The sequence below is a fragment of the Lygodium microphyllum genome, chromosome 15, assembly GCF_053477565.2.
Source record: "Lygodium microphyllum isolate KBCC chromosome 15, Lygodium_microphyllum_v1.1.10, whole genome shotgun sequence".
Taxonomy (NCBI): Eukaryota; Viridiplantae; Streptophyta; class Polypodiopsida; order Schizaeales; family Lygodiaceae; genus Lygodium; species Lygodium microphyllum.
In genome coordinates this window covers 134,715,502-134,742,275 of record NC_141149.1, presented here as the reverse complement: position 1 = coordinate 134,742,275, position 26,774 = coordinate 134,715,502, and the positions used below count along the sequence as shown (strand labels likewise).

The following is a 26,774-nucleotide window of genomic DNA, read 5'->3' as shown; positions in this document are numbered from 1 at the left end:
AGGGATGTTTTGAGAGCACATGGGAGTGAACCTACTTTGCGCAGGTCAACGAGAGCTAGATATCCTGTGGATAGGTTGAAATATGATGGATTTACAGCCATTCACTATGCATATATGGTTAAAGTGATACAGGAACCAGAACCCACTTCTTTTGAGGAAGCCATGGGAAAAGAAAAATGGGAGAAAGCCATGGATGAAGAAATGGATGCCTTGGAAGAAAATGCTACATGGGAATTGGTACCTTTGCCTAAAGGTAAAAATGCAATTGGCTGCAAGTGGGTTTATAAGGTGAAGCACAATGCTGATGGTTCTGTGAATAGATACAAGGCAAGATTAGTAGTCAAGGGGTATGCACAAACATATGGCATTGACTATGAAGAAACATTCAGTCCGGTTGCTAGGATGGCAACCGTAAGAGCAGTCATTGCTATGGCTGCATCAAAGGGATGGTCTTTACATCAGATGGATGTAAAGAATGCCTTCTTGCATGGTGATTTGCAAGAAGAGGTCTATATGGAGCAGCCACCAGGTTATGTGCATGATGTTCATCCTGAGTTTGTTTGCAGGTTGAAGAAAGCCTTGTATGGCTTGAAGCAAGCACCTAGAGCATGGCTTGACAAGATAGGACAGTATCTTGTCACTATTGGCTTTCAAATTTCCAAGGCAGATTTCTCACTTTATGTGAGAAAAACAGAGAAAGGTATTATGCTACTTGTTATTTATGTTGATGATTTGATCATGACAGGTGACAGTGATGAAGATATCCTTCATGTGAAAATGCTATTGAAGCAGAAGTTTGAGATGAAGGATTTGGGAGAGCTGCGTTATTTCTTGGGCATTGAGGTGATTAGATCACCAAGTGGGATACAGCTCTTGCAGAGGCAGTATGGATTGGACATGCTGTCCAAATATGGGATGACAGGCTGTAAGCCTATTTCAGTTCCTTTGGAGCAGAATGTGAAGCTGAGCACAGATGCAGGTGAGCTTCTAGAAGACCCTACTATGTACAGACGCATAGTAGGAAGTTTGATTTATATGACTATTACCAGGCCAGATTTGAGCTATGCTGTTGGATTGGTAAGTCAGTTTATGCAGGCTCCAAGGAAACCACATTTGGATGCGGCTAGACGCATACTCAGGTATGTGAAGTCCACATTGCAGTATGGACTATTTTATGAGACTGGGGTTCAGATACAGTTGCATGGATACACTGATGCTGATTGGGCTGGTAGTATTTCTGATAGACGATCTACCAGTGGATATGTGTTCTCTTTTGGGAGTGCTGCAGTCACTTGGAGCAGCAAGAAACAGCCTACAGTTGCCTTGTCGAGCACAGAGGCTAAGTACAAGGGTGCAGCAATGGCTGCATGTGAGGTAGCTTGGTTGCATAAGCTACTTTATGATATGCATCAGTCTATAGATGGGCCAGTTGTCATTTATTGTGACAACATGAGTAGTATACACTTGGCAAATAACCCAGTCTATCATGCTAGAACAAATCACATTGAGGTGCATTATCACTATGTGCGGGAGAGGGTTTTACTAGGTCTTATTGATCTAGTTTATGTCAGCACAGAGGATCAGGTAGCTGACATATTTACGAAGGCATTGGGCACAGAGAAGCTGCGCAAGTTCAGAGACCTGCTTGGTGTGCAGGAATTGGGATTGAGCTCGAGGGGGAGTGTTGAGATATCGAGCTCCACTCGTGATACGCCAGGGTGACCGTTGTGTATTTATGTCACCGACTTGTCAGTTGCAGACGCGGTTGGTACACCGCCCATGAATAATAGCTACATGATAGCTATCCTTATCTACTCTAGTTCATGGCTCAGTTAGTATGCCACCTTAGTTAGTTGAGTTTGGTTTGAGACCCATATATAGGGTTCTTCTATTTCTTTGTATGAGAGTTCTTTTGGCTTACACAACTAAGAAGAGGAAAACTGTTTTCAGCCTCTACCCTTGTGTGTCTACCCCCATTGTGCAAGCAAGAAAGCTTCAAGCGAGACTCCTTCCTTCTCTCCCACAATCTTGACAAAAGTAAGAAATAACAAGAAAGCAAAGATGAAAAGCAAAGAAATGACAACGAATAGTAGTCTACCCCACATAGGTCATAGTCCCTACATCTAGGGGTTCTCAAGTTAGGTGTGTCCGGTGACCTCAGTTGGCAGATGCCGTGCCTAACCCCCTACCCCTTTTTTACCCCCCACTACACATGCTTAGGGCACATCAAGGGCAAGACATACCTAGGGATGTAACACTTGCCTAACATTAGACATGTCACCCTAAGCTATACGCATCATATCCCCCCCTTTTTCACAAACTGGGTCCTCAAGTGTGGGACAACACCAAGCTTTTGCCTATGGTTCTTGCCTATGGTTTGACTCAACTCCTAGTTCCATTAGCACAAGCACAAGCACAATGCACCACACCGCAAAGTAGACATCCCCAGGTAGTGCACCTTATTTTCTTTCTAGGTACAAACAAAGGACCCAACCACTAGCTTCAAAGGCTCCATCATCCATGCAATGTGCCCCCGGCCTCCACCCCTTTAACCAGTTCAACAACTTCTTCCCAAGATTGATTCCCCTAAGACCCCATCATGATCAACTCACATGACTGCCCTTTTAATGCATTGAACCTTCACCAACTTAAAACGGCAAGAGTCTTGGAACTACCACCCATCTAAGAGGGAGGTTATCTTATCTGACATGCCATCATGTAGACAAAACACAATAGATACAGATCTAGGTAGCCTAGTCAAAAAGTGAATGAAGAAGCTCATTTAGAAGAGTGTAGGACAAGGCAAGATTACCAAAAAAGGGAAACCTTGCCAAAGAATGATAGATGATCTCTCAAAGACGACTAAGAGTAGTGAATGTTCTAGCAAGGATCTCTCAAGGATGAGGGAGAACTCCCCCGATGGCTCTCATAAGGAAATCGTAAGGCACAATGTAGTTCATTTTATAAGGCACACATAGCTCCTTCGGTGCAAGTGGTGAACTCTACACCATATTGAGATTGCGTCGTGGCCAGCGCAGAGGGCAAGAGGATGGATCCGTCCAACACCATATTCAATTTTAAAGATAGATCCACCCATCAGCCTCTCTCCAAGTAGGGATCCATCCAAAACCATATTCAATTTCAAATGATAGATCCACTCAAGGCCAACATCAAAGAGGGACCTGCCCCAACTTCATCTTCAATTTCAAGGGTCGGTCCATCCATCACCATCCCCTACAAGGGCTTGAATACAAATGCAAAAAATCCATTTGGCTATACCTATCCCACCTTCCAACTACTACCCATTAGTGCCATGGGACTGGCACTAAACTAGGAGGGGGATAATGTTAACCTCAGCACAAGAAGAAAGTGGAAAAAGTGAAAAAGCACAAGTTTGTTGGGTCACTTTAAAGAGGCATCCCAAAAGGAAGTCAAACACAATGGAGGAAGCAAGAAGGGAAACGGTCAAACGTGCAAGGGTGTCCTCTAAAATCAAGCTAAAGGAAAAAACACATTTTTAAGTGAAAGGTACCCCAAAATTTTTGTAAAAGAGCACCAAGCTCCCTCCTGTGCAAATTATAAAAGGGTGGACGTGCATAAACTAAAGAAATAGGCCAAGTAGAAGGGAATGGAAGAAAGGACCTTGCCACAATGGCCGGTCATGTAAAAAAAAGGGGATGGGTGCCCATGGGATTTTAGGGTATGTATATAAAGTTCAAAAAGTGAATGGAAGCTCATTCTTTGGTGTGTGGTAAAGTGGACTCTTCTTCTTATCTCCTTCTCTTCCCTTGCTTGTTTGCTTGTGAGTGAGTGAGGGAGTGTGTGTGTGTGAGGGTGAGGGATCTTGAAGGTGAAGCACCCCACCATCTCCTCTCTTCTTCATCTCTTTCCTTCTCTCCTCTCAGATCTTGGAGGTGAAGCCCTCCACCATCTCCTCTCTTCTTCATCTCTTTCCTTCTCTCGTCTCACGCGTGGCTATTAAGGATGGAGCTTGGAGGAAGAGGCTTGAGGATGCTTGAGCTTGCATCACGAATCATGGAGCTATGGGAGTGTTTGAGAGAGGAAATAACTCAATCGGGCACCAAGGTAAGCTTACTACACTCGTAGAGAGGGATAGTGCATCCGCTATGTGAGAGGTAGCCATGAGTGCTCGCTTGAAATAATTAGTCCATGGGTCTTGGCGGTTGAGAGTGAGCTCACCTCTACACCGAGTCCTCACAAACAAAGACCCACAAGTGCCATGGGACTGGCACTCAACTAGGAGGGGGATAATGTTAACCCCATGCAAGACAAGGAAAAGCAAGGGACTCTATTTATTGCTTGTTGATAAAGGCATTTCCTAGGTGTGTGTGGAGGCCTAAAAGCCTAGGAACTAGAGAGTGAGTTTATAATAAATGATTCAAATAGTGAGCCAAGTGTAGACCTAGTGGAAAATCCAATAGGTGGATACACAAAGTGTGTCCTAGTCTCAAGACTCATGTGATGAAAGTACTGGCTTAATGGGAGATATTGCATCATTGTTTAAGGAATGGATTGTTCAATCTATTGCAAAACCTTATAAGGTATTTAGAGAAAGAAGTGTGGATCCAATTTATAGAATCTAAAGTCTAAGCTTACAAAAAGGCCATTCACATTAAACATGAATAACTTATATCATTTATTATGGTTGAGGGGAAGATAAGAAGCTATAAGGAAGAAGAGTTATCTAGTGTCTCGATAATCTTATTGTACGTCTATTGAATGTAGCGGCTCAAATGGCCCATCCCTTGGTCTAGGAATTGCGCATTGTTTGAGATTTGTAGGGATCGAGGGAGCATTTGTTAGCACTATGTTGTTGAATATTGTGCTCTTGTGATATATTTTGAGCCATGAGGGCCATTCCATTTCCTTTCTTAGGTATGGATGCTTTTGACATGTGTTGTTGCTGTTGAGTTTTATTATGTACATTATTTAGTTCACATTTAAGGAGGGATCCAAGTGATGTGATATGGATTCTTGCTAGTATACATTGTCTTTATCACCTTGCCCTTGCTTTTTTTGTTTTGTTTTTGTTAAGGTAAGGTGTGGGGATTTTTTATGATGAGTTATATGGATCTACTACTAAGATTTGGGCTAGGGATTAAGTGATCTCTTTGGTTGGGATGCATTTGTTCCTTTTTCCCTTTCTTGAGGATGTTTCTAAATTGAACATGAGTGCCATTTCAGCTAGCCTGATGGTGAATAGGTGTCAACCTTCCTTCATAAGGCCTAGGGAGATCGGTATATGTATGTATCACGTGGGTTCAACCTAAGGATTTTAAAAATACTATTTTTATACACTTTTTACATACAAAAGGGTCCCATATGAAGGGGATACTTACAAATTGAATAGAAAAGGGTTATATTTTATTAAGGGAAATTTCATAGATAAGGATATTTATAAATAGAACTTGAATGCACGTGGTATATAGGGTGTACATATAGTGATTTCCGTGGGTCATAAGGTAACTACCCTAAGTGTAAGTTCCTAGCCAGTTTCATATCATGGTGAAGTCTCATAGTGTGTGAGGGGCTTGGATTTGAGTGATTGCCTATAGGTTAAAACTAGTTAAAAAGTCCCATCATGATTTTTTTAAGAAAAAGAAAAAGAAAAAACACTAGAAATAACTTCTCAACTTGTGAGGGCTTCGTAGGTTCTTGGGTTTAAGCTAGGCCTAGGGCTGATGTTCTATCCTCCTTGGGATGAGAACTAGCCATGGCACATAAGATAAGAATAAAAACCTAGGTGTGGGGCATAAGATAAGAAAATCATATATATCACCTTGCAAGATCTTGGTAGGTTCCTAGGTGTGAGATAAGTGGGGCTAGTACCTTGGTCTCCTTGGGGCATGGTAGTGACTAAAATGGTTTATAAGCCATCCCCATGAAATAAAAGAATAATCAATCATGATGGGAAAAAAGTGTGAAAATTAAAAGGGAAACAAATGGACTTAGTGTTTTATATTCTTTCACAAGAGGGTCCTAACTGACAAGGGAGATGTCTTGATGTTCCTCCTATCATTAGTATGCCTTATATGGGAGAAGGATTAACCCCTAGTTGCTTATCTAGATAGTTTGAGATGCCCTTTAGGTGAACGTAGATTCACCTGATAGTAGCAAGGGTGGTTTGTAAAATATTACACGGCGCAGCGAACAGAATCTGAGAAAGAGATAGAGAGTACACAACAGATAAGAGGAGAATCAGTAAAATTCTTTAACTCCAAACAACTGATACAAAGATGGCTCTGTCCACCCGTGCGCTTCCACTGTGTGAAGCTTAGATGGCGATCTAGACAGAAGATAGGTGAAGAGCTTAAGGCTAGCTGGAACAACAACTCTGACTGGGTGAAAGATGAGTATGAGATGGCTGCGAAGGGGTTTAGCTTTTATAGCCCGCGAAGGTCGTTAGGTCGGCCTGCTGACCGACCTACCATATGAGCCTCCACTAGTCGGCCAGGGAATATTCCAGGGAATATTCCCTTTACATCGGGCCGGGGGCGCTGCCCCCGGACCCCCGCCAGGGGGGCCGCTGGCCCCCCTGGGACCCCCCAGCCAGGGGCCGCTTCCGCGGCCCCCGGACCCCACAATAGGGGCCCCTTTTAACTCCCTTACCACGCAACTCAATGCAATGTGCCTCGAGTTGCTACCAGCTTAACCACTCCGTCTAACCCAAAGATTAGACCCACAACAGTCACCTTTTTGCCATCCGGTCACATAGACCTCATCTGATATACAAGTCAGGACTCAACCAATGTCCGGGCTCACATTTGGCTTCTCCTCATAATGGGGGCCTTACAACTTTGAGCACCATGGATCATTGGTAGCACCTAATGAGGGTGGGGCATTGATCATATCTAACACCCCCCCTCAATGTCCACCCATAGGTGAACTATCTCCTCGGCCCAATGCCGAGTCTCTGAAGATGAACTTGAAGCAGATCCTTCGTAAGTGCTTTGGTGAAGATATCTGCTCCATTCTCCTCTGTTGGACAGTAGACCAATTCCACTATCCCATCCTCCATCAAATCACGCACATAGTGATACTGGATCTCTATATGTTTGGTGCGTGCATGAAACACTGGATTTTTGGCAATGGCGATGCAACTCTGATTGTCACATCTCAGCACAGTTGGTTCTTCATCCTGCACTCCCATATGCCATAGAATCCTTCTCAACCATACGGCCTCACATGCAGCAAAACAAGCTGCCTTGTACTCTGCTTCGGTAGAAGACAATGCCACTGTTGGTTGCTTCTTACTAATCCAAGAGAAAATTCCTGAACCCAAAGAGAAACAATAACCAGAAACTGACTTCCTGGAATCAATGTCTCCTGCCCAATCTGAGTCACAGTTCCCCACAAGAGAAGTTCCGAAACTGTATGTGATACCATAGTCAAGAGTTTTCTTCAAGTATCTGAGCACCCGCATCCCAGCCTTCCAATGACTCTCATGAGGTTTGTTTGAGAACCTGCTCAAGACACCAACAGCAAAACTGATATCTGGTCTGGTGTTACACAAGTAGATTAGACTGCCGACCAACCTCCTATACCTCCCAATGTCTGCTAGTGCTGATGTATCCTCAACGGATAACTTTACATTCACCTCCATAGGTGTAGCTATCTCCTTGCACTCGGTCATGCCAAATGCCTTCAAGATCTCCCATGCATACTTCTTCTGAGAGATGAAGATCTTTCCTGGCTCTTGCCAGACTTCAATCCCCAAACAATAGTGCAGCAAGCCCAAGTCTGTCATTTCAAACTCAAAACTCAAAGCCTTTCGAGTTTGGTTGATCATATCTTCATAGTCACCTGTAATAAGAAGGTCGTCCACATATAGGACAATCACTGCAGACTTTTTACCATCCCTGTAAACATACAAGTTAGCATCTGAGGCACATCTTTTGAAGTTTAGGTTTAAAAAGAACCTATCTATCCGTTGGTACCATGCTCTGGGGGCTTGTTTCAGCCCATACAATGCCTTCTTCAGTTTACACACTTTGTTCTCAGAATGGGGGGCCTCAAACCCTAGTGGCTGAGCCACGTACACCTCCTCCTTGAGGTCACCATTTAAGAACGCTGACTTAACATCCATTTGGTACACTGGCCACTTCTTGTGGGCAGCCACTGCAAGTACCGTGCGAATAGTGGTCATTCTGGCAGTTGGGGCAAATGACTCTTGAAAATCAAACCCTTCAACTTGTGAAAATCCTTGGGCAACCAGTCTAGCTTTGTACTTTTCTAAGGTACCATCAGCCTTGTACTTTACCTTCCAGATCCACTTGGTGCCAATAATCTTCCGCTTTGCTGGCCGATCCACTAGCTCCCAAGTGTCATTCTTCATTATGGTGTCATACTCCGCCTGCATAGCAGCCTTCCATGATGGATCTGCAAGTGCTTCTTCTAAGTCAGTTGGCTCCTTTACTTCTCTCATAATCTCAACCATCAAGGCCATGTTGACTATGTGAGCAGAAGCCCTCCTTTGCTCCTCTATTCTCTGAGACCTCCTTGGTCCGTCTGCCTTCTCCTCAACAGATGCAGGCATAGGATTATTGTGGTCATAGAGCTGCTTCACCCAGCGCGGCAATGGCTTTTCCGGTGGGGTGATGTCAGGTTGGTGAACTTTTTCCTCATCATCTGAAGATGATGCTTCCTCCTCCTTAAGGATAGGGATAGCTCTCGGGACAGGTTCATAGTGGACTACTTCTTCGCTTGATGATAAAGTGGAAGACCTTGCCTTCTCCTCCTCCACTGTATGCGGCTCCTCCTTGAACACCACATCACGGCTCGCGATGATCTTCTTTGCCTCTTGGTCATATAACTTGTAAGCCTTCTGCTCATCACTATAACCCAAGAAGATACATTTTCTGCTTTTTGGTTGTAACTTGTTTCTCTTCTCATCTGGAACATGTGCATAACATTCACATCCAAAAATTCTGAAATGTGAAACAGATGGTTTCTTACCAGTGTAAGCCTCATGAGGTGTTTTTCCCTTGAGAGCCTTTGTGTAGCTCCGATTTAGAATGTAGACTGCAGTATTAACAGCTTCAGCCCAAAAATGGTTAGGCAATCCCTTGCCCTTTAGCATGCATCTTGCCATCTCCACAATGGTACGATTCCTGCGTTCCACAACACCATTCTGCTGAGGTGTGTGAGGCGTCGTCAATTGACGCTTGATCCCTTTGCTCTTGCAAAAGCCTTCAAACTCCTTTGAGTTGAACTCACCACCACCATCTGTTCTAAATTTCTTCACACTTTTCCCTGTTTCATTCTCAACAAGTATTAGCCATTCTTTAAACTTACCAAAAGCTTGAGCCTTATCACGAAGGAAGTACACCCACATCTTCCTACTGTAGTCATCGACAATCAACATAAAATAAGAAGATCCCCCCAAGGCCTGTGTAGGCATCTTACCACACAAGTCAGCATGCACCAACTCTAGAGGAGCATGTGCTCTATTCTTGCTTTCTTGTGGAAATGCCTTTCTCTGTTGCTTGCCCATCATACAAGCTTCACATGGTTCCTTCAATTCAGCTATTGTAGGTAGGTGAGCAACCATACCTTGCTTTTGCATCTCCTTCAATACTGCAAATCCGATGTGTCCAAACCTTTCATGCCAAAGCTTACTTGTGCCCACTCCAGCGGTGGCTGTAAGAGCACTTAGCTCATACAGGTTGTTCCTCCTTTCTCCTTTGCCAACAATTGTGCCAGCACTATCAATAATTTCTGCACCTGTCTTCTTGAACCTTACTTCATGACCAAGATCAGTTATGGCAGCAACTGATAAGAGATTTCTTCTGATTTCGGGAACATACAACACATTTGAAAGCTTTTTGACTTCACCATTTGCAGCAACAAAAGAAATAGTACCTGTGCCCGCAGCAGGGCATTTAGCATCATTTCCAACCGTCACAGTGATGGATTCTTGTAGAGGCTGCATAGAACTGTATAGACCTTTCTTGTTGGTCATGTGACGGGAGGCCCCACTATCCAACACCCAAGAGTCAGTGGTAGATTCTTCTTGCGCCGAGGAGCACACTTCCTCAATGGTCGCCATGAATAATTCCAACTCTGCTTCAGCCGTATTGGCTGTCTCTTTCCCTTTACTTTTAAGGGTACCATTCTTTTCATCTGCCTTCTTGACACGACAATCTGCAATTGCATGTCCTTTCTTCTTACAGTAGAAGCACTCTCCTTGAAACTTCTTCTTGCCGCCCTTCTTCTTTTTGTCACCATCATTTTTGGTGGAGGAAACACCTTTGCCTTTTGCATTGGCAGAGAATGCAGCATCTCCATTGTTGCTTCCTTCTCGGGCTTTCAGCCTCAACTCCTCCTCCATTAATAATGCACAAAACTCCTCAAAAGTCAAAGCTTGAGGTCTCACCTGAGTATTAAGGGCAGTTACTAGTCCATCAAACTTTTGTGGACAAATCCGAAGACACCTCCGAGCTAGCTCTTCGCTAGTCTTTTGTATCCCAGCGCCAGCCATCTGGTCGCGCAGATTCTTAATCCGAGTGATGAATGCTTCAACCGTCTCTCCTTCAGCAAACTTCTCCGCTGCTAGTTGATTCTCCAAGTTTTGAATCCTTGTTTGGTTTCGTGTTTCATACTGACTCCTTAGTACATTCCAAGCCTCTGACGCTTTGGTTGTATGTTGAATCAGAGTCAAAACACTGTCAGAACAGCTTGTAACTAAGGCACACAATGCATCTGCATTCCTTCGTTTCCAAGCTCGTAGAAGATCTGCATTCGGAGGAATCATCACACTAGGATTTGATGGGTCGGGGGTAGGCTGTGGTTCTGCGTCAGTCCCCAGCACAGTCTCCAGAAGCTCATAAGAATCAAGGATAGTTGTAATTTTGAACTTCCACAAGGTGTAGTTTGTACCATCTAACTTGCCTTCGCTGAAGGTTGGTGGACGAATCCTCAGTGTTTGAATAGCCGGTACAGCAGCACCACCTCCTGCACCGCTTCCTGATGCGCCAGAACTGCTTCCCGGAGTCGACATCGTTTCTCTTTGCTGTTGAAGCCTTTGCCTCTTGCACGCTCTCCGATCTCTAGAGCCCCCTGGGCTCTGATACCATGTAAAATATTACACGGCGCAGCGAACAGAATCTGAGAAAGAGATAGAGAGTACACAACAGATAAGAGGAGAATCAGTAAAATTCTTTAACTCCAAACAACTGATACAAAGATGGCTCTGTCCACCCGTGCGCTTCCACTGTGTGAAGCTTAGATGGCGATCTAGACAGAAGATAGGTGAAGAGCTTAAGGCTAGCTGGAACAACAACTCTGACTGGGTGAAAGATGAGTATGAGATGGCTGCGAAGGGGTTTAGCTTTTATAGCCCGCGAAGGTCGTTAGGTCGGCCTGCTGACCGACCTACCATATGAGCCTCCACTAGTCGGCCAGGGAATATTCCAGGGAATATTCCCTTTACCATCGGGCCGGGGGCGCTGCCCCCGGACCCCCGCCAGGGGGGCCGCTGGCCCCCCTGGGACCCCCCAGCCAGGGGCCGCTTCCGCGGCCCCCGGACCCCACAATAGGGGCCCCTTTTAACTCCCTTACCACGCAACTCAATGCAATGTGCCTCGAGTTGCTACCAGCTTAACCACTCCGTCTAACCCAAAGATTAGACCCACAACAGTCACCTTTTTGCCATCCGGTCACATAGACCTCATCTGATATACAAGTCAGGACTCAACCAATGTCCGGGCTCACATTTGGCTTCTCCTCATAATGGGGGCCTTACAACTTTGAGCACCATGGATCATTGGTAGCACCTAATGAGGGTGGGGCATTGATCATATCTAACATGGTTGTGGAGTGCTATCCCCTTGGGGCATGATTATTGTTGGTCTTGGTCTTAGTTATTGGATCCATGTATGTGGTTTTGAGCATTTAATCTTCTTTCCTGCTAGCAGTTGTATGTCTTCCTGTCAATATGCTTTCATGTTATGTTTTGTTCTAATGGGATATGCTTGTGGATTTGGCAACCTAAGTCACCCTATCCCATGGTCGCTAATGAGATATAATTTTAAAGAGAAAATTTAAGGTATAACACAAGATCTTTAAAGTGCTTTTAAAGGTTTCACAACTCATTTGTATAAAAATTACACGGTGTAGCAAACAGAATCTGAGAAAGAGATAGAGATAGAAAGTACACAACAAATAAGAGGAGAATTAGAAAATTTCTTTAGCTCCAAATAACTGATATAAGATGGCTCTATCCACCCATGCGCTTCCACTGTGAAGCCTAGATGGTGATCTAGACAGAAGATAGGTGAAGAGCTTAAGGCTAACTAGAACAACTCTGACTGGGTGAAAGATGGATGATTGATGGCTGTGAAGGGGTTTAGCTTTTATAGCCTGCAAAGGAAGCTAGATCGACATGACTTACCTACCATATGAGCCTCTACTAGTCGACCAGGGAATATTCCCTTTATTGTTGGGCTGAGGGCGCTACTCCCAGACCCTCGCCAGGGGCTGCTTCCACAGCCCCCGGACCCCAAAATAGAGGCCCCTTTTAACTCCCTTACCCTGCAACTCGATGCAATGTGCCTCGAGTTGCTACTGGCTTAACTACTTAGTCCAACCCAAAGATTAGACCCACAATGGTCACCTTTTTGCCATCCGGTCATATAGACCTCATCTAATATACAAGTCAAGACTCAACCAATATTTGGGCTCACATTTGGCTTCTCCTCATAATGGGGGCCTTACAACTTTGAGGACCATGGATCATTGGTTGCACCTTATGAGGGTGGGGCATTGAGCATATCTAACAAATTGGAGTGGAAAAATGAAGAAAGAAGGTTCAAATGAAGTCTGTTTCACAAGGTGAAAACGGAAAATGTAAAACATTTTAAAGATATAAAAGATGTGAAGTGTAAAGTTAACCTTGAAGATAGTGAAAGAGTGTTCAACCATGATATTTGCATTAAATCCATACGTTTGGAGCAAAAACTTCTCTCAAATCACCTTTATTTCTAGGGAGAGGAGTGGGAAAACCCATAGGACATATAAATGGGAAATTTTGACCAAAATTAAAAAGGCTTGGCTATAGCCCCAACTATAGGGCTAAAGGGGCCATCTAAACAAAGGAAGAATGGCATGAGAAAGAAGAGAAATGAAGATAGCATGCAAGTTTTTAAAAAAGGAGATGATGTTTGTTGGAAGAGAGGGAGAGAGACAGAGTGGAGCAGAAGATGAGCCTTAGCTCATTGTTGTTGTTTTTCCATTATTCTTCTATCATACTCACTGAAAGAAACTTACACACATAAGTATGACTAACCAAGACTAACTGTGGTTAAGTCATTGACTATGCCGACTTATTGAATGTCACACACGTGTACAATTGTATCCAGTTAATGTCGCTCACACACATAAAGATAGACAAACTGAAGAGTATCGGGAGCTTGATATTCTAACACTCCCCCTCAAGCTCAAACCATATTATAAACTCCAAGTAGCTGTCTGAAGTATATGAACTTTTCTTTACCATGAGACTTGGTAAATATGTATGCTACCTGGTCTTCAGTCTTCACATGAATCGAGTCAATCTGCCCTGTAAGAACCGTTTCTCTGATGAAATGGTAGTGAACCTCAATATGTTTGGACCTAGCATGGTAGACAGGATTGCTAGCCAACATAGCACTGCTGATGTTATCACAATGCAATCTCACTCTACTTTCCAGTAGTATTCCCAAGTCTTTTAATAGTTTCATCAACCAAACTACTTTGCAAGCTGATAAGGCAGCTTCTCTTTACTCAGATTTTGTACTGGACAATGCAAAAATAGGCTGTTTCTTACCCTACCAACAACTGATCATACTGCTACCCAATCCAAATGCATAACCACTAGTTGACCTCTTGTCATAGGCACAACCAGCCCAATCAGCATCAGTAAACCTTGTCAAGTCAAGGGATTTTCCATATGCATAAAACATCCCATAATCTGCAGTACCCTTTACATATCTCATGATCCTCTTGATTGCATCTAAATGTGGTTTGCGAAGCTTTTGCATGAACTGACTAATTAGCCACACTGCATAACATAAGTCAACAAGTAATAATCAAGTATATCAAGCTGCCCACCATCTGTTGATACATGGTCACATTCTCTATGTCATTCCCAACATCAATCTGCAACTTGACATTCTAATCAAGAGGTGTCTCCATAGGCTTGCATTCAACTATACCATACTTCTGTAATATGCCATGAGCATATTGCTTTTGTAGCAGCCATATACCTTGAGGCGTAGATACTAGCTCAATTCCAAGAAAGTACTTCAGCTCACCAAGGTCTTTGAATCTGAATTCATATTGTAAACATGATTTAATTTTAGCAATGCCATGTTCATAATCTCTAGTGATGATAAGATCATCTACATAAACCACTAAAAATACATATCCATGATTTGTTGTCTTCTTCATGAACAGACTGTGATTTGCATCACCCAATCTAAATCCATATTGTTGTAAATACAACTGATCCGAGCATTCCCTGCTCTAGGGTGCCTATTTCAGCCCATATAAATCCTTTTTTAGCTTACATACATGTGTAGGAAAGTCCGGGTAAAGTAGCCTTCCGGCTACTCCATATATACTTCCTCAACCAAATCATCGTTCAAGAAAGCATTCTTACTGTCCATTTGCCATAATTTCTAGCCTTTGCATGCTGCAAAAGCAATGACAGTTCTGACTATTGCCATTTTAGCCATCGGACTGAAAGTCTCCTCATAGTCAAGGCCATACTGTTGCGCATACCCTTTTGCAACTAGCCTAGCCTTATAGTGTTCTAACCATCTGACTTGCACTTCACCTTGTACACCCATTGCAACCAATGGGGACTTTGCCTTCAAGCATTGGCAAACTCTTCTCATTCAGCATAGCTCTTGCCGATTCCATCAATACCCTATTTTTCCTTTCTCCTACACCATTTTGCTGTGGTGTATAGTTGCAAGTTAATTGTCTTCTAACCCCATATTTAGCAAGGTACCTGTCAAAGTAATTAGAGACATATTCTCGACATCCATGTGATCTAAGACATGAAATTTTATAGCTCAACTCATTTTCATCATGATTTTTGAAGTCCTTGAATACATCAAACACATCATCCTTATGTTTCAGTATGTAAAGCCATGTATACTTGTTGAAATCATCAATGAAGGATACATAGTAACAAGCACCACCAAATGAAGCATTATGAGATGGACCCCATACATCTAAATGTAACAACTACAAGGGTCATGAGCTATTCCATACATGTCTCATAAATGGAAACCTTGTCTAATTTCCAAAGTGACATGCATCACATACATGTCCAAAGTCATGATATGTAAACTTAGGCAGTCCAAGCACAATCTCCTTTTGTTGCATAGATTTCATCTTTTTTACATTCACATGGCCAATCCGCTTATGGCATATCTCAACATCCCATACAACACCACCATCATTTGCAGCCATTACCACATTCTTCAACAAAGCATCCATCTCTATTAAATCTCACCTAAAGATTCTTCTTTCTGCCATCTATCCAACTAACAAAAGATTCTTGGTTATTATAAGCACATGTAGTACATCATGAAACTCTTTTTCTTGCCATCAGGCATCAATAAAGGTACAAGTCCTTTATGTTGAATAGTATGTTGGATATCATCCCCAGCACAAACATGTCCATGCAAACCTGCAACCATCTCATCAAACCATTCTCCATGGGGTGTCATATGATTCAAAGCTCTTGAATCAATGTACCATCTCTCATCTCTATTCTACCTAGATGCATTCTTAGACACATGATGCATGGCAAACAATCTGTCAACGTGCATAGTGTCCATGTAGTTTGCCCTTTGCCTTCATATTTTCCTACTTCTTGTAACAATCCTTTGTAGTGTGTCCATATCTTCCGCAGTAATGAAATCCTTATCTTTGTTTGACTGATCATTCGATTGCCATGAATCAGATCCACCACTTCTACCACGGGGTAATCTCCTGCTGCCTCTAAAGTCGCCTGCTGATGCTATCCATAATTATTTCGAGTGTCTCGTGACCTCGAAAAGAGCCACGGCCTCTGCCGCCCCTGCCATGCTGGCTAGAGTAAAGAACAATGTCTCTGCTTTGAGCTCTACTTTGAGATGTACTAGAACCTATATTCAGCCTAGTCTTAACTTCCTCATGCAACAGCAAAGTAATCAGCTCATCCCAATCAAGGGATTCAACTCTCACAAAAATAGATGTATCAAATGATTTATACTCTTTGCCAAGTCCATTCAATGTCACTGCGATCATATCATCCTCAAACACTGAAGATCCAATGGTGGCAATTTGATCCACTATATTCTTGATCTCTATAGTGTAGGCCTGAATGCTTCTGCCATTCCTAGACATATTATTGAACTGTTGATTCAGCTAAATCTTTCTTGCATGTGTTACATTTCCATAATTCTTCATGAGTATGTCCCATGCATCCTTTGGGAAACTGCATCTAGTAATCTATATAACCATAGCATCTGATATACATATAGAAATCCAATGTAACACCTTGCATGCTCTCTTAATCCATAGCTTATGAGTCCTGGATTCCTTTTGGGCGTTTCAGGTTTAGCATCATCTCTTGTACATAAGTCCCACTAACCTCTGCCAACCAAAAAATTCTTCATACGGAACTTCCATAAAGCAAAATTTTTGTTGTCCGGCTTTTCTCCCACAATTTGAGTGATATTGTCAGTGCCTTGAGCATTTGCCATAGTTGTAGCTTAGGTATTCAATGATGTATACAATTGTAAGTATTTGACACATTTTCCTACAGTTTAGGACCAATTTCTTACTATTTATGACAGTTTCCTGCAGATCATGACAGTTTTCAACAATTCAGGATAGTTTCTTGCACTTCAGGATAGTTTGCAATAATTTTCTGCACCAAAGAAACAGGGTATTTCAGCCCTTTACAACCTTAGAAATATCCACAAGCATGTGGGATAACTCGTAGGTATTTTAGTCAATACATAGACTCTACAAGTTGTATCTATGTCTCACGTATTCTTACTAGAGTGAAGAGAATATGCAATCTAAAACCTACAACGTGACATTCATGCACCTTCCTGACATTTAGGAAATCAACTCCTTTGAGATCCTAAGTGATAAATGATGCTATATTCTTTGTATAGAGAGGCAATGTCATAAACTGCATTTACTGTAATTGACCGCCAAGTAGATGTCAAGGCATTTGTTTCATCTCCAAATTTCAATCCTTAGTTGTATCCAATGCTCTCTTTAGTCTTCCAAGCATTCAACAAATTTTGCTTCAATGGTACTCTTGAACAAGTTTGAGAGCTCCAAGCTCATGTCAGAGGTGCATACATGCTGTAGGTTGTCTGTATACACCAAACCACTGTTATTTTAGATATGTAATCAGTTATTCAAGCTCTCAGATCAGCTCTCAGTCAAGCAATGATACTTTCAGGACTTCATATGCCTTCCAGAGGGTCCACCAATGCCCTAGAACCACCTGTTGTTTATTGTAGTAAATAACCAGTCTACACAGGTATGTGCTGCATATCTCAAAATCTATGAGGAATTTGAAAACAGTTTCTTCTGCAAAGTTGTAGACCACATCGAAAGGGTCTTTCTGTCGGCATTTCATTTCTCCAAAATCCATTTTTGTAGTAAGATATGGCTTCTGCAAAAAAACGGGCTACATGCACATTCTCCTTTAATGACGTTTTTTTCAAATATGATGTCTTGATGTCAAATGGCTACTGCCAAGCCTTCAGGCTTCAAGCATTCAGGATCTAATACCATGTTGGAAGAGAGGGAGAGAGACAGAGTGGGGTAGAAGATAAGCCTCAACTCATTGTTATTTTTTTATCATTAGTCTTCTATCATACTCATTGAAAGTGACTTACACACATAAGTATGACTAACTGTGGTTAAGTCACTGACTACACCAACTTATTGAATGTCACACACATGTATAGCTGTATCCAGATAATGTTGGTCACACACATAAAGATAGACTGACTGAAGAGTAATGGGAGCTTGATATTCTAACAATGTTTTGCTTCTTCTCCTTCTATGCTATACCAAATGAAGAATGTGAATTTAGAAACGGAGCCTACTCTTCACCCTCTACACAATAATACTAGTCATGCAAGTTGATATGAAATATATCAAAATCTAATTATTCAGTCTTGATTTCCTTAAAATGATCCATTTTTTCCCTCCTCCATAGCCACAAATGTTGGTTCACATGAGAGAAAGGGGATGGGGAATTGTGAGGGAGAAAGTTATGAAGGGTGAAAACCAATCATTCGAATGTGCTACTAAAGCATAATGGAGGCTTTGCAAGTGTGTTAGCAATTGTGTGTAGTGTCACCAACCTTGGAGACTCAAGATCGATATATGTGTGTTACATCATTTACGAGCGTTCATGTAAGAACTTACTATTTGCACATAGTTTACATGTGTGATTATTTGCTACTTTTCAATGAGATTAGTTATGGTTAAGTTCTTTGATTTCATATTGATCTCTAATTAGTTTTGAATATTATTGATTTTTCATGCAAAAAATGTTAAAAATGGTAAATAATATATAATAAATTAAAAATAATAGTATATCAATAAATCATAAAATACTAAAAATTGACCTTTGCCATTCAAAGATATAGTATTTCATTCACAACACACCAAAAATATGGAAAAAACTCTTCATTTGTAGCATAAAATGATGGTTCGCTAGCATGAGGGTAGTCTTGATGTTGTGCATTATGCCAATGATTTAAAAAGTGATATAATCATTCTTTGCATGATGAAACACTACACTTTTTGAATATTTTAGCATACTGAGGATATATATGTGACTTATTTTGGCCTAAGGTAGTACAAGATATGAGGGCTCAAAACCCTAAGTATATATATCAATGAAGCATAATGAGTAGGTGGATACATGAAACGTTTAAGGATTGATTTTGCAAACATTTTTTAGCACATGGCATACATATGTTGCATTGAATACTACATATTGCATACACCAATATACTATTGCAATTTCTTCTCTTGATCAAATGCATGTAAGAAGGATGTCCAAGCTATGATAGGTTTGTGGTTGTCAAGAGGTTTAGTGAGAAAGACTAGAATAAATCATGTATTACAAAAAAGAAAAGGGACCTGATGGGAACCAATCCTAATCAATGTGAGGACACCCATAATAGAGGCTACAACACTTATTCAGATGTGTCTATTTTTATGTTAGGAGGGGTGTTTATACCTTGTATATTTGGGAACCTCCTTGTTTGGAGTTCATGATGAGGCAATTAGGGACAAGACTACAAAACACAATGGTTTAGATAGTATGAGGTTCTCTAGTGAGTATTCTAGTTGGTTAGGGTTGCAGGGCCATAGGGAATTTGGTCTTAGAATCCAAAAGTGTGTCTTTGTGTGATTGAACTACTATCAAACCCATTTTAGGTCCCAAGAGTGGATTTTGAAAACCAAATTTAAATCATTTCTTGGAGTTCTTAAAGCACTTTGAAAGGTTTTATAACTCATTTCAAGTGGAAAATGAAGAAAGAAGGTTAAATGAAGTGTGTTTCACAAGGTAACAAGGCATAACACATGAAGCATTTTAAAGCCAAAAGTGATGCACAGTGTAAAGTTGACCTTATGGGTAGCGAATGAGTACCAAGTCATAATATTTGCATTATCGCAAATCACTTTTATTTGTGTGGAGAGGGGTCAAAGAACTCATAAGAAATTTAAATGGACTAACTTCAGCCAAAATTGAAAAGGTATGTCTATTAGGTTAAAGGGGGAAACTAAAAAAAGGAAGAATGGAGTGGGAAAAAAGAGAAATGGAGAGATAAATTGCATGAAAGAAGAAAAATGAGATGATATCCTGGTTCTTCTCCTTCTATGCTACACCAAATCAAGCATGTGAAAATAGAAACAAAGCCAACTCTTCACCCTCTATGTAATAATGCTACTCTTTCACACTTGTATAAAATTTATCAAAATGTAAATTTTCTGTCTCTCTCTCTCTCATATGAAAACAAGTCTTTCTCTCTCCTCCATGGCCACAAATATTGGTTTACATGAGAGAAGGGTGATGGGGAATTGTGAGCAAGAGAGACATGAAGGGTGAAACCAATCATCGAAACGTGGTGCTAGAGCATAAGGGAGTCTCCCCAAGTTCATTAATGGTTATGTGTAACACCAACATCTTTGGAGAGTAGAGGTTGATACACTGGGTGTGTTACAACATTTATGGGTTTTTCATATAATAACTTACAATTTGCGCATTGTTTGTTTATGTGATGATTTTCTATATTCCAATGGGATTATTATGGTTCACTTCTCTAATTTCACATTAATCTCTAATTCTTTTGAAATATTATTGATTTTGCATGCAAAATGTAGCTAAAAATAATAGAAAATACATAATAAGTAGAAAATATGTTAAAATACCAATCAATCTTTAAAAATTAGGAAAAAGATCTTGGTCATCAAATATATCATAGTTTACTTAGCAAACATTAGAAACATGAGAAAACTCTTCATTTATAACATAGAATGATGAGTCAATAGCACGAGGATAGCCTTATTGCTATTCATTGTGCCAAAGATTTAAAAAGTACCATAACGAATCATTCTTTGCACACTAAAACATTATAATTTTTTAATCTTTTGAAATACTTAGGATGCTTATGTGATTTAATTTCACTTAAGGTAGTACGAATAAGAGAGCTCAATACCTGAAGTTTGTGTAGCAATGAAGCATTATGAGTAGATGCACACATGGAAAGAATAAGGGATGATTTCACACTTGTGTATTTAGATTTTCTAAACTTTTTTTAAAGCACAACATATACATATGTTGCATTGAATGTTACATCTTGCATTATGAGTAGATGCACACATGGAAAGAATAACGGATGATTTCACACTTGCGTATTTAGATTTTCTAAACTTTTTTTAAAGCACAACGTATACATATGTTGCATTGAATGTTACATCTTGCATACATCAATGAATTGCAATTGTCTTCTCTTAATTGAGTGTATGTGAGAAGGATGTCCAAGCTGTGATAGGTTTGTGAGTGTCAAGAGGTTTCAATGATCGTAGAAGATCAGTGGAATAAATGATTTATTAAATAAAAGAGATGGAACTAAGTGGAAACCAACCCTAATAAGTTTGAGGACGTCTATATTATAAGTCACAACACTCAGTCAAAGATACCTATGTATTTGGTACAAGAGATGTTTATACCTTATATGTTCGGAAAGCTCCTTGCTTGGAGTTTGAGATGAGGCAACTAGGGACTAGACTACAAAAAAAAAAGCTTTATATAGTATGATTTTCTCTAGTGAGTCTTCAAATCACCCATGGCCACAAGAATTTGGGGGTTGGGTTTTAGGGTCAAGAGTGAAGATGCATGTGATGGAGCCATTGTCGAACCAATTTTAGGTCCCAACACCTTTTATAGGTACTTTCAATATAAATAGACCCTTTGAGATTATATTGACTTATTGATTGAAAATATAACTCTAAATTCTTGCAAGTTTTTCTTAAATGTTTAGAGTTAATTCATCTATTATTGGAAACTAGTACAAAGTTTCCATTAGTAAGAATCCATGTTCTTGAAAAGTTCTTACTTATTGTAATAAAATAATACTAAAGTGAGTTAAAAAACTTTAATTTTATTGAATATTTTTCATGTGTTCCTAAACTTGAAAATTTTCTAAAATCTCACATTTTTTTTCTAATACTCTGATACCTCACCTAGCTCAAGCATAGTTTAAACTAAATGTGCATATTCTAGTCCACTTGTTAAGTGTGTGTGTACACACACACACACACACACACACAACAAGTGGGCTAGAATATGCACATTTAGTTTTTAAAATGCTTGAGCTAGGTGAGGTCTCAAAGTATTAGAAAAAAAATTTGAGATACATACATACATACATACATGCATGCATGCATGCATGCATACATACATACATACATACATACATGCATGCATGCATACATACATACATACATACATACATACATACATATTCTTATAGACCTACCCATGTGTGTTGCTACATGAGGTAGTAATGGAGAAATAATGTCTAATGTTCTATTATGCATCAAAATCAAACTTGGGACATCTAAAGCATTTGCAATCGATTAAATAGACTTAAGGTTGTTTACTTGTTGACTTAGAAGGTCAACATGATGGCCAAAGAAAAGTATACATGTATAGAAATTCATGCCAAAATGGATAATCTTGTGGGGAGGAATTGCCCTCTCACTTATTTACAAGAGAAAAGGTCTAATGTACTCTCTGAGAAAGCACACCATCTTATCAATGGCAATGCTATTTGAGCTAATTTCATCAAATTACTTAACATGTGTCAATATATATTGTTCTGACTAGCATGCTAACTATGTATGTTGAACACTTTGGCAACACTACGCTTTGGAAATTCTTGTGCTTACACTTGAGCATGCTAACTATGTATGTTGAACACTTTGTCAATACTATGCTTTGGAAATTCTTATGCTTACACTTGAGTTGCAAGAGCATTACAATTTGAAAGAGGGGTTGGTGGTGGTTGATTGAGAGATCTAGTGGGGCTAAGGAGCTCTCTTCCTTGTTTTGATGTGATTGTACTCTTTTCTTTGGTCTTGTATGTACCAATGTTGTGCTCAATGCTTTTGTTTTCCATGGAGATATTTAAAATTTCCTTAGAATAACCTTCTTTTTCAAGCTCTTTGATTTCTATCTTTATGCTCAATGGAGTGTGTCGACAATAAATCCCATAAAGGACCAATTGCAAAATGCCACAAAGGCAACCAAGTCCGTTTGGTATCTGCTCATTGTCATTATTGAAAATTGCAAAGGTTAGGTTTACCTTCACATTGAGAAAATAGAACTTAAATACCTCTTTGGAGTCCCTTTGCATGATAGATATATTTTTTTCTAATTCATACTTTCCATCACATAATTTACATCATAATTAAGCTAGGATCATATTTTGAAGATACCTTGGTAAAAGTATTACCTATATATCATTGTTTTTAAAAACTTGAGTCACAACATGCTTAGTCAAGATAGATTGAAGAAGAGAATGCTTTGGCATTATTAATTTTTCTAATGAGCTTAGTAGGAATAGCACATGTAGTCATTTAAGAGCATGAGATGAGTATTAGTAATTTCTCTAGGGATCTTAGTAGGAATAACAAATGTAGTAAATTGGGAGCATGAGATGCTATTAAATATGTATTATAACTTACTCCAACAAAAATGTCCTTTGTCACTAAGGCATATGATGTCCACATTGCACTATTGGTAAAGTTGCATAATGAGAGCATAAAAGGCATGAATTCAACACTCTTGGTATGAATAACAAGACCCTGGAATGAAACATACCAAAAGCTATAAGACTACAATAACATGATTAGCATTAGAAAAACAAATTACATTTAACATGTAAATCTTCAAAGAAAGTTATCTATGTTTAAGTCTCCTATTTTGCATATAGTTCATTTTTCAAATTAAAGCACATCCTCTTTACTAGATAACATGTTGCATTAATTTTACAAGCTATATAACCAAGAAAAGAAATTAATATAGGAAGGATAGAGTTGAGAGAGAGGAGGAAGGGAGAGCGGGAGGAAAAGAGACATGGATGAGGAGATAGGAGCTCAAACAAGGAGGAGGCCAAGGAAGAGGGAGAGGAGTTGGATTTGAGAGAGAGAGAGAGAGAGAGAGAGAGAGAGAGAGAGAGAGAGAGAGAGAGAGAGAGCTAAGGGGATATACTGGATGTGAATCTTTACTATCATGTGCATTCAAAGACTAATTAAAAAGCCCCACCCCTTATTTGTAAGTCTATTATAAATTAAAAACATTATTTTTCCTATTCAACCAATAAATATTCCCATTAAATGGTTCCCTCTTATATGTAGAATTGTTCTAAAAAAGATTTTAAACCTCTTATATGTTGAACTATTATAAAAAAAAGTTTAAACCTCTTATATGTTGAACTTTTCTAAGAAAGATTTTAAAATAGTATTGATCTATTGAACTAAAAAAAGTGTAATTTTTTTATCTATTGAACCCATATCATAGACTTACATAGTTATGAGTGATCACACACATGAGAGAGAGAGAGAGAGAGAGAGAGAGAGAGAGAGAGAGAGAGAGAGAGAGAGAGAGAGAGAGAGAGAGAGAGAGAGAGAGAGAGAGAGAGAGAGAGTACCCACCATGATTGAGAGTGGAGATGCATACATTGCTGTAGCGAATACAACACATAAGCTACCAATCACTAGCTGACGAAGGGCCAGTGTGTGCAAAGCAAACATGGTGATTACAAAAATCCCCACATAAACTGTCATTATGCCAGTAAGATGCCTTGTTATTTGAATCTACAATTTCCATATGCAATCATTAGAAAACAATTATAATGCTTCACTATTCCTAGTAAAATTGGTTGTAGAAGGTACATCTTCCTTATTTTATTATAAATAAAATTCTAGTAGATTAATTACTCCATAAATCCTAAAATGTATTTACCACAGAACAGATAAGCATTTCTTATTGAAGGCAGCCTTCACAAGTATAAAACTCTATGATTAATAATGAAGCGGCATTTGATGTCAAGTTAATTCTCCCACCTTTTTTTGTTTTGTTGTGAAGGCCAAGAACAAAGACAAATAAAGAAGCTCCAGGATGGCCCCAAAAACGTTAATGGTAATAATAAGAATGCTATGGGGCTTGACAAAGGGCATCCCATACAACACCCACATCAAGCAATTGAAAAGGGTGCACATATATGGTAAACTTGAGTATTCTTGTGTAGACTTCTTCTTAAAAATCCTGAAAAATGTTGGCCTGTGTACAAGAGCATTAGTACACTAGGCAGCATGCATTAGTTATAAGAACAAATGTGTGCAAGGAAAATAAATATCAATGTATGCCATGTGTCACATGATTATGCTTCCTTGGGAAAAGAATTCTCGCTATCAGCAGTACAATGTTTATACTTCTTGATGTTATGTCTATTGTAATTACTATTTTGAGAGCATTGATTTAACCATTAGGGCACCCATAACTATCCCAAACATGTAAAGTCATCATCTTGTAGCAGTGCATGTCAAGCAATACAGAACATGCTTTGAAATCATGTGTTAACACAAGTGTAGGTATGACAAGACTCTTTGTTTGTTCATTTGTGTAAGTAGATGCAAATCTCGATGTAGGCAAGCTCACATGTCAAGGACAATGCAATGCGTAAGGCAATTGAACTAACATCGGGTCTCGACTGCAATCATTACTTATGGAACACATAAGAGAGACCCGAAAGTTAATGATGCCATACAATTGGTAAAAGCAAGGAGGAGCTGTATGCTAGAAATTGTTTTAACTTTCCAAATTATCAAAATGAAGATGGTCTGAAATAATTTTGAAAATAATATATTTCACTTTAAATTGGTTTGAAGGACTAATAAACATCAAGAGAAACCGATGGCGCTTACATTGGAGATAAGAACAATGCCATAGCCGTTGCATTGCCTGCATACACACAAAGCTATCAACGATGGTCAAGAGACAGACTTGTACATGAGGTGAAGTAACGGATTAAGGATCCAAACGATTAACTATTAAGATAATTGAGATTAATTCAAGCGCGTACTGATAACCGCTACTAGGGAGCAGGCGCAGTAATAGCACATGACAGACAAGTACGACAATTGAAAATGGTGACAATTAGAACGATCAGTTTGCATATTCGACTAAGAAGATCAGTTTGGAAATCTGAGTAGTGATTGATGAGGTAAATACAACGTAAGTCAGGGTGATTGGCTACTCTAGCTGTGCAACGATAATGCAATCAGAAAAGGATAATAAGTAGTGGCGATTAGTGGTTCGAGCGCCTGAATTAGAGCTAACGAGGATGAAAAACGGTTTGCAGCGTTCCCATTAGCGCAAGGATTGGTACTATACCATACGATGATGGGATGAAAAGCGGAGATGACTATATGGTGGTACGTTACCGATGATTCCAAGGACGAGCTTTGCATCGACAGGCATGTTGAGCGACGATGGCAATTGAATTGCCGCACGGAGCAGCAGCAGCAGCTATGGAGCCTACTGCAGGGTGGTGCGGAAGAAGAGGAGAGCCGGAAGAGGAGCAGGAGGAGGACAGTTAGTTAATTTTCTAAACAATGGCCAGACAAGACTTATATGAGAATGAGAGAGAGAGAGAGAGAGAGAGAGAGGGCCGGCGCCGGAACCCTTGTACCAGCCTCTCTCAATCTATTTATCGATATTGCACCTGGGCGGCTTCTAGATTACTACTTTATATGTCATTATCCGCACATTGCCACCTTCCTTTGCTCCTTTACTTATCGTTATCCTATGTGCTCCAGTGTCGTGAAAATCTCTTAATTATTGTACCGTGAGGGATACAAAGAGACTGACCGTGCGTGTGAGAGTGACAGTCTGAGAGAAAGTGGGAGAGAGAGAGAGAGAGAGAGAGAGAGAGAGAGAGGAAAGGAGAGTGTGGGCAATGTGCTCTCATAGAGATGCAAGTATCACCCCACTAAACTCACTTGGAAGGAGTTATTGCTCTCACTTGGAATGGGATTAGAAGTTATTACCTCTGGAACATATGGATAAGAAGAAACAAGAAAACCTTTGAAAATACTAATTTGGATCCTATCCATGGTTTTAAATTTGATTTTTGTTTTCAGGTTGAGAAAGATGTAGAAAT

At 40.1% G+C, this 26,774-nt stretch overlaps 1 protein-coding gene across 2 annotated transcripts; it reads right to left on the bottom strand.

Moving 5' to 3' along the window:
• Positions 1-22,183: 22,183 nt before the first annotated feature.
• On the bottom strand, positions 22,184-26,306 carry LOC148025105 (bidirectional sugar transporter SWEET4-like). 2 transcript variants are annotated; one of them, XM_087694816.1, is made up of 6 exons: positions 26,056-26,306; positions 25,537-25,573; positions 24,676-24,877; positions 24,265-24,426; positions 23,296-23,415; positions 22,184-22,871 (listed from the first exon to the last, which is right to left on the bottom strand). In XM_087694816.1, exons 1-6 carry the CDS (start codon positions 26,090-26,092, stop codon positions 22,563-22,565), a joined length of 867 nt encoding a protein of 288 aa, XP_087550942.1. In that variant the 5' UTR covers positions 26,093-26,306; the 3' UTR covers positions 22,184-22,562. The 2 variants fall into 2 exon arrangements, with proteins under 2 accessions (XP_087550942.1, XP_087550941.1); XM_087694815.1 differs by having other exon boundaries at positions 22,185-22,871; positions 24,676-24,892; positions 26,056-26,305.
• Positions 26,307-26,774: the final 468 nt, after the last annotated feature.

Excerpts from the sequence above, each read along its gene's own strand:
- LOC148025105 (XM_087694815.1), bottom strand. The coding sequence starts at position 26,092 with ATGCCTGTCGATGCAAAGCTCGTCCTTGGAATCATCG. Across the intron at positions 25,574-26,055 it reads GCTCGTCCTTGGAATCATCG|GCAATGCAACGGCTATGGCA; the intron begins GTAACGTACCAC and ends GTGTGTATGCAG. Across the intron at positions 24,427-24,675 it reads TCACAACAAAACAAAAAAAG|ATTCAAATAACAAGGCATCT; the intron begins GTGGGAGAATTA and ends TGGAAATTGTAG.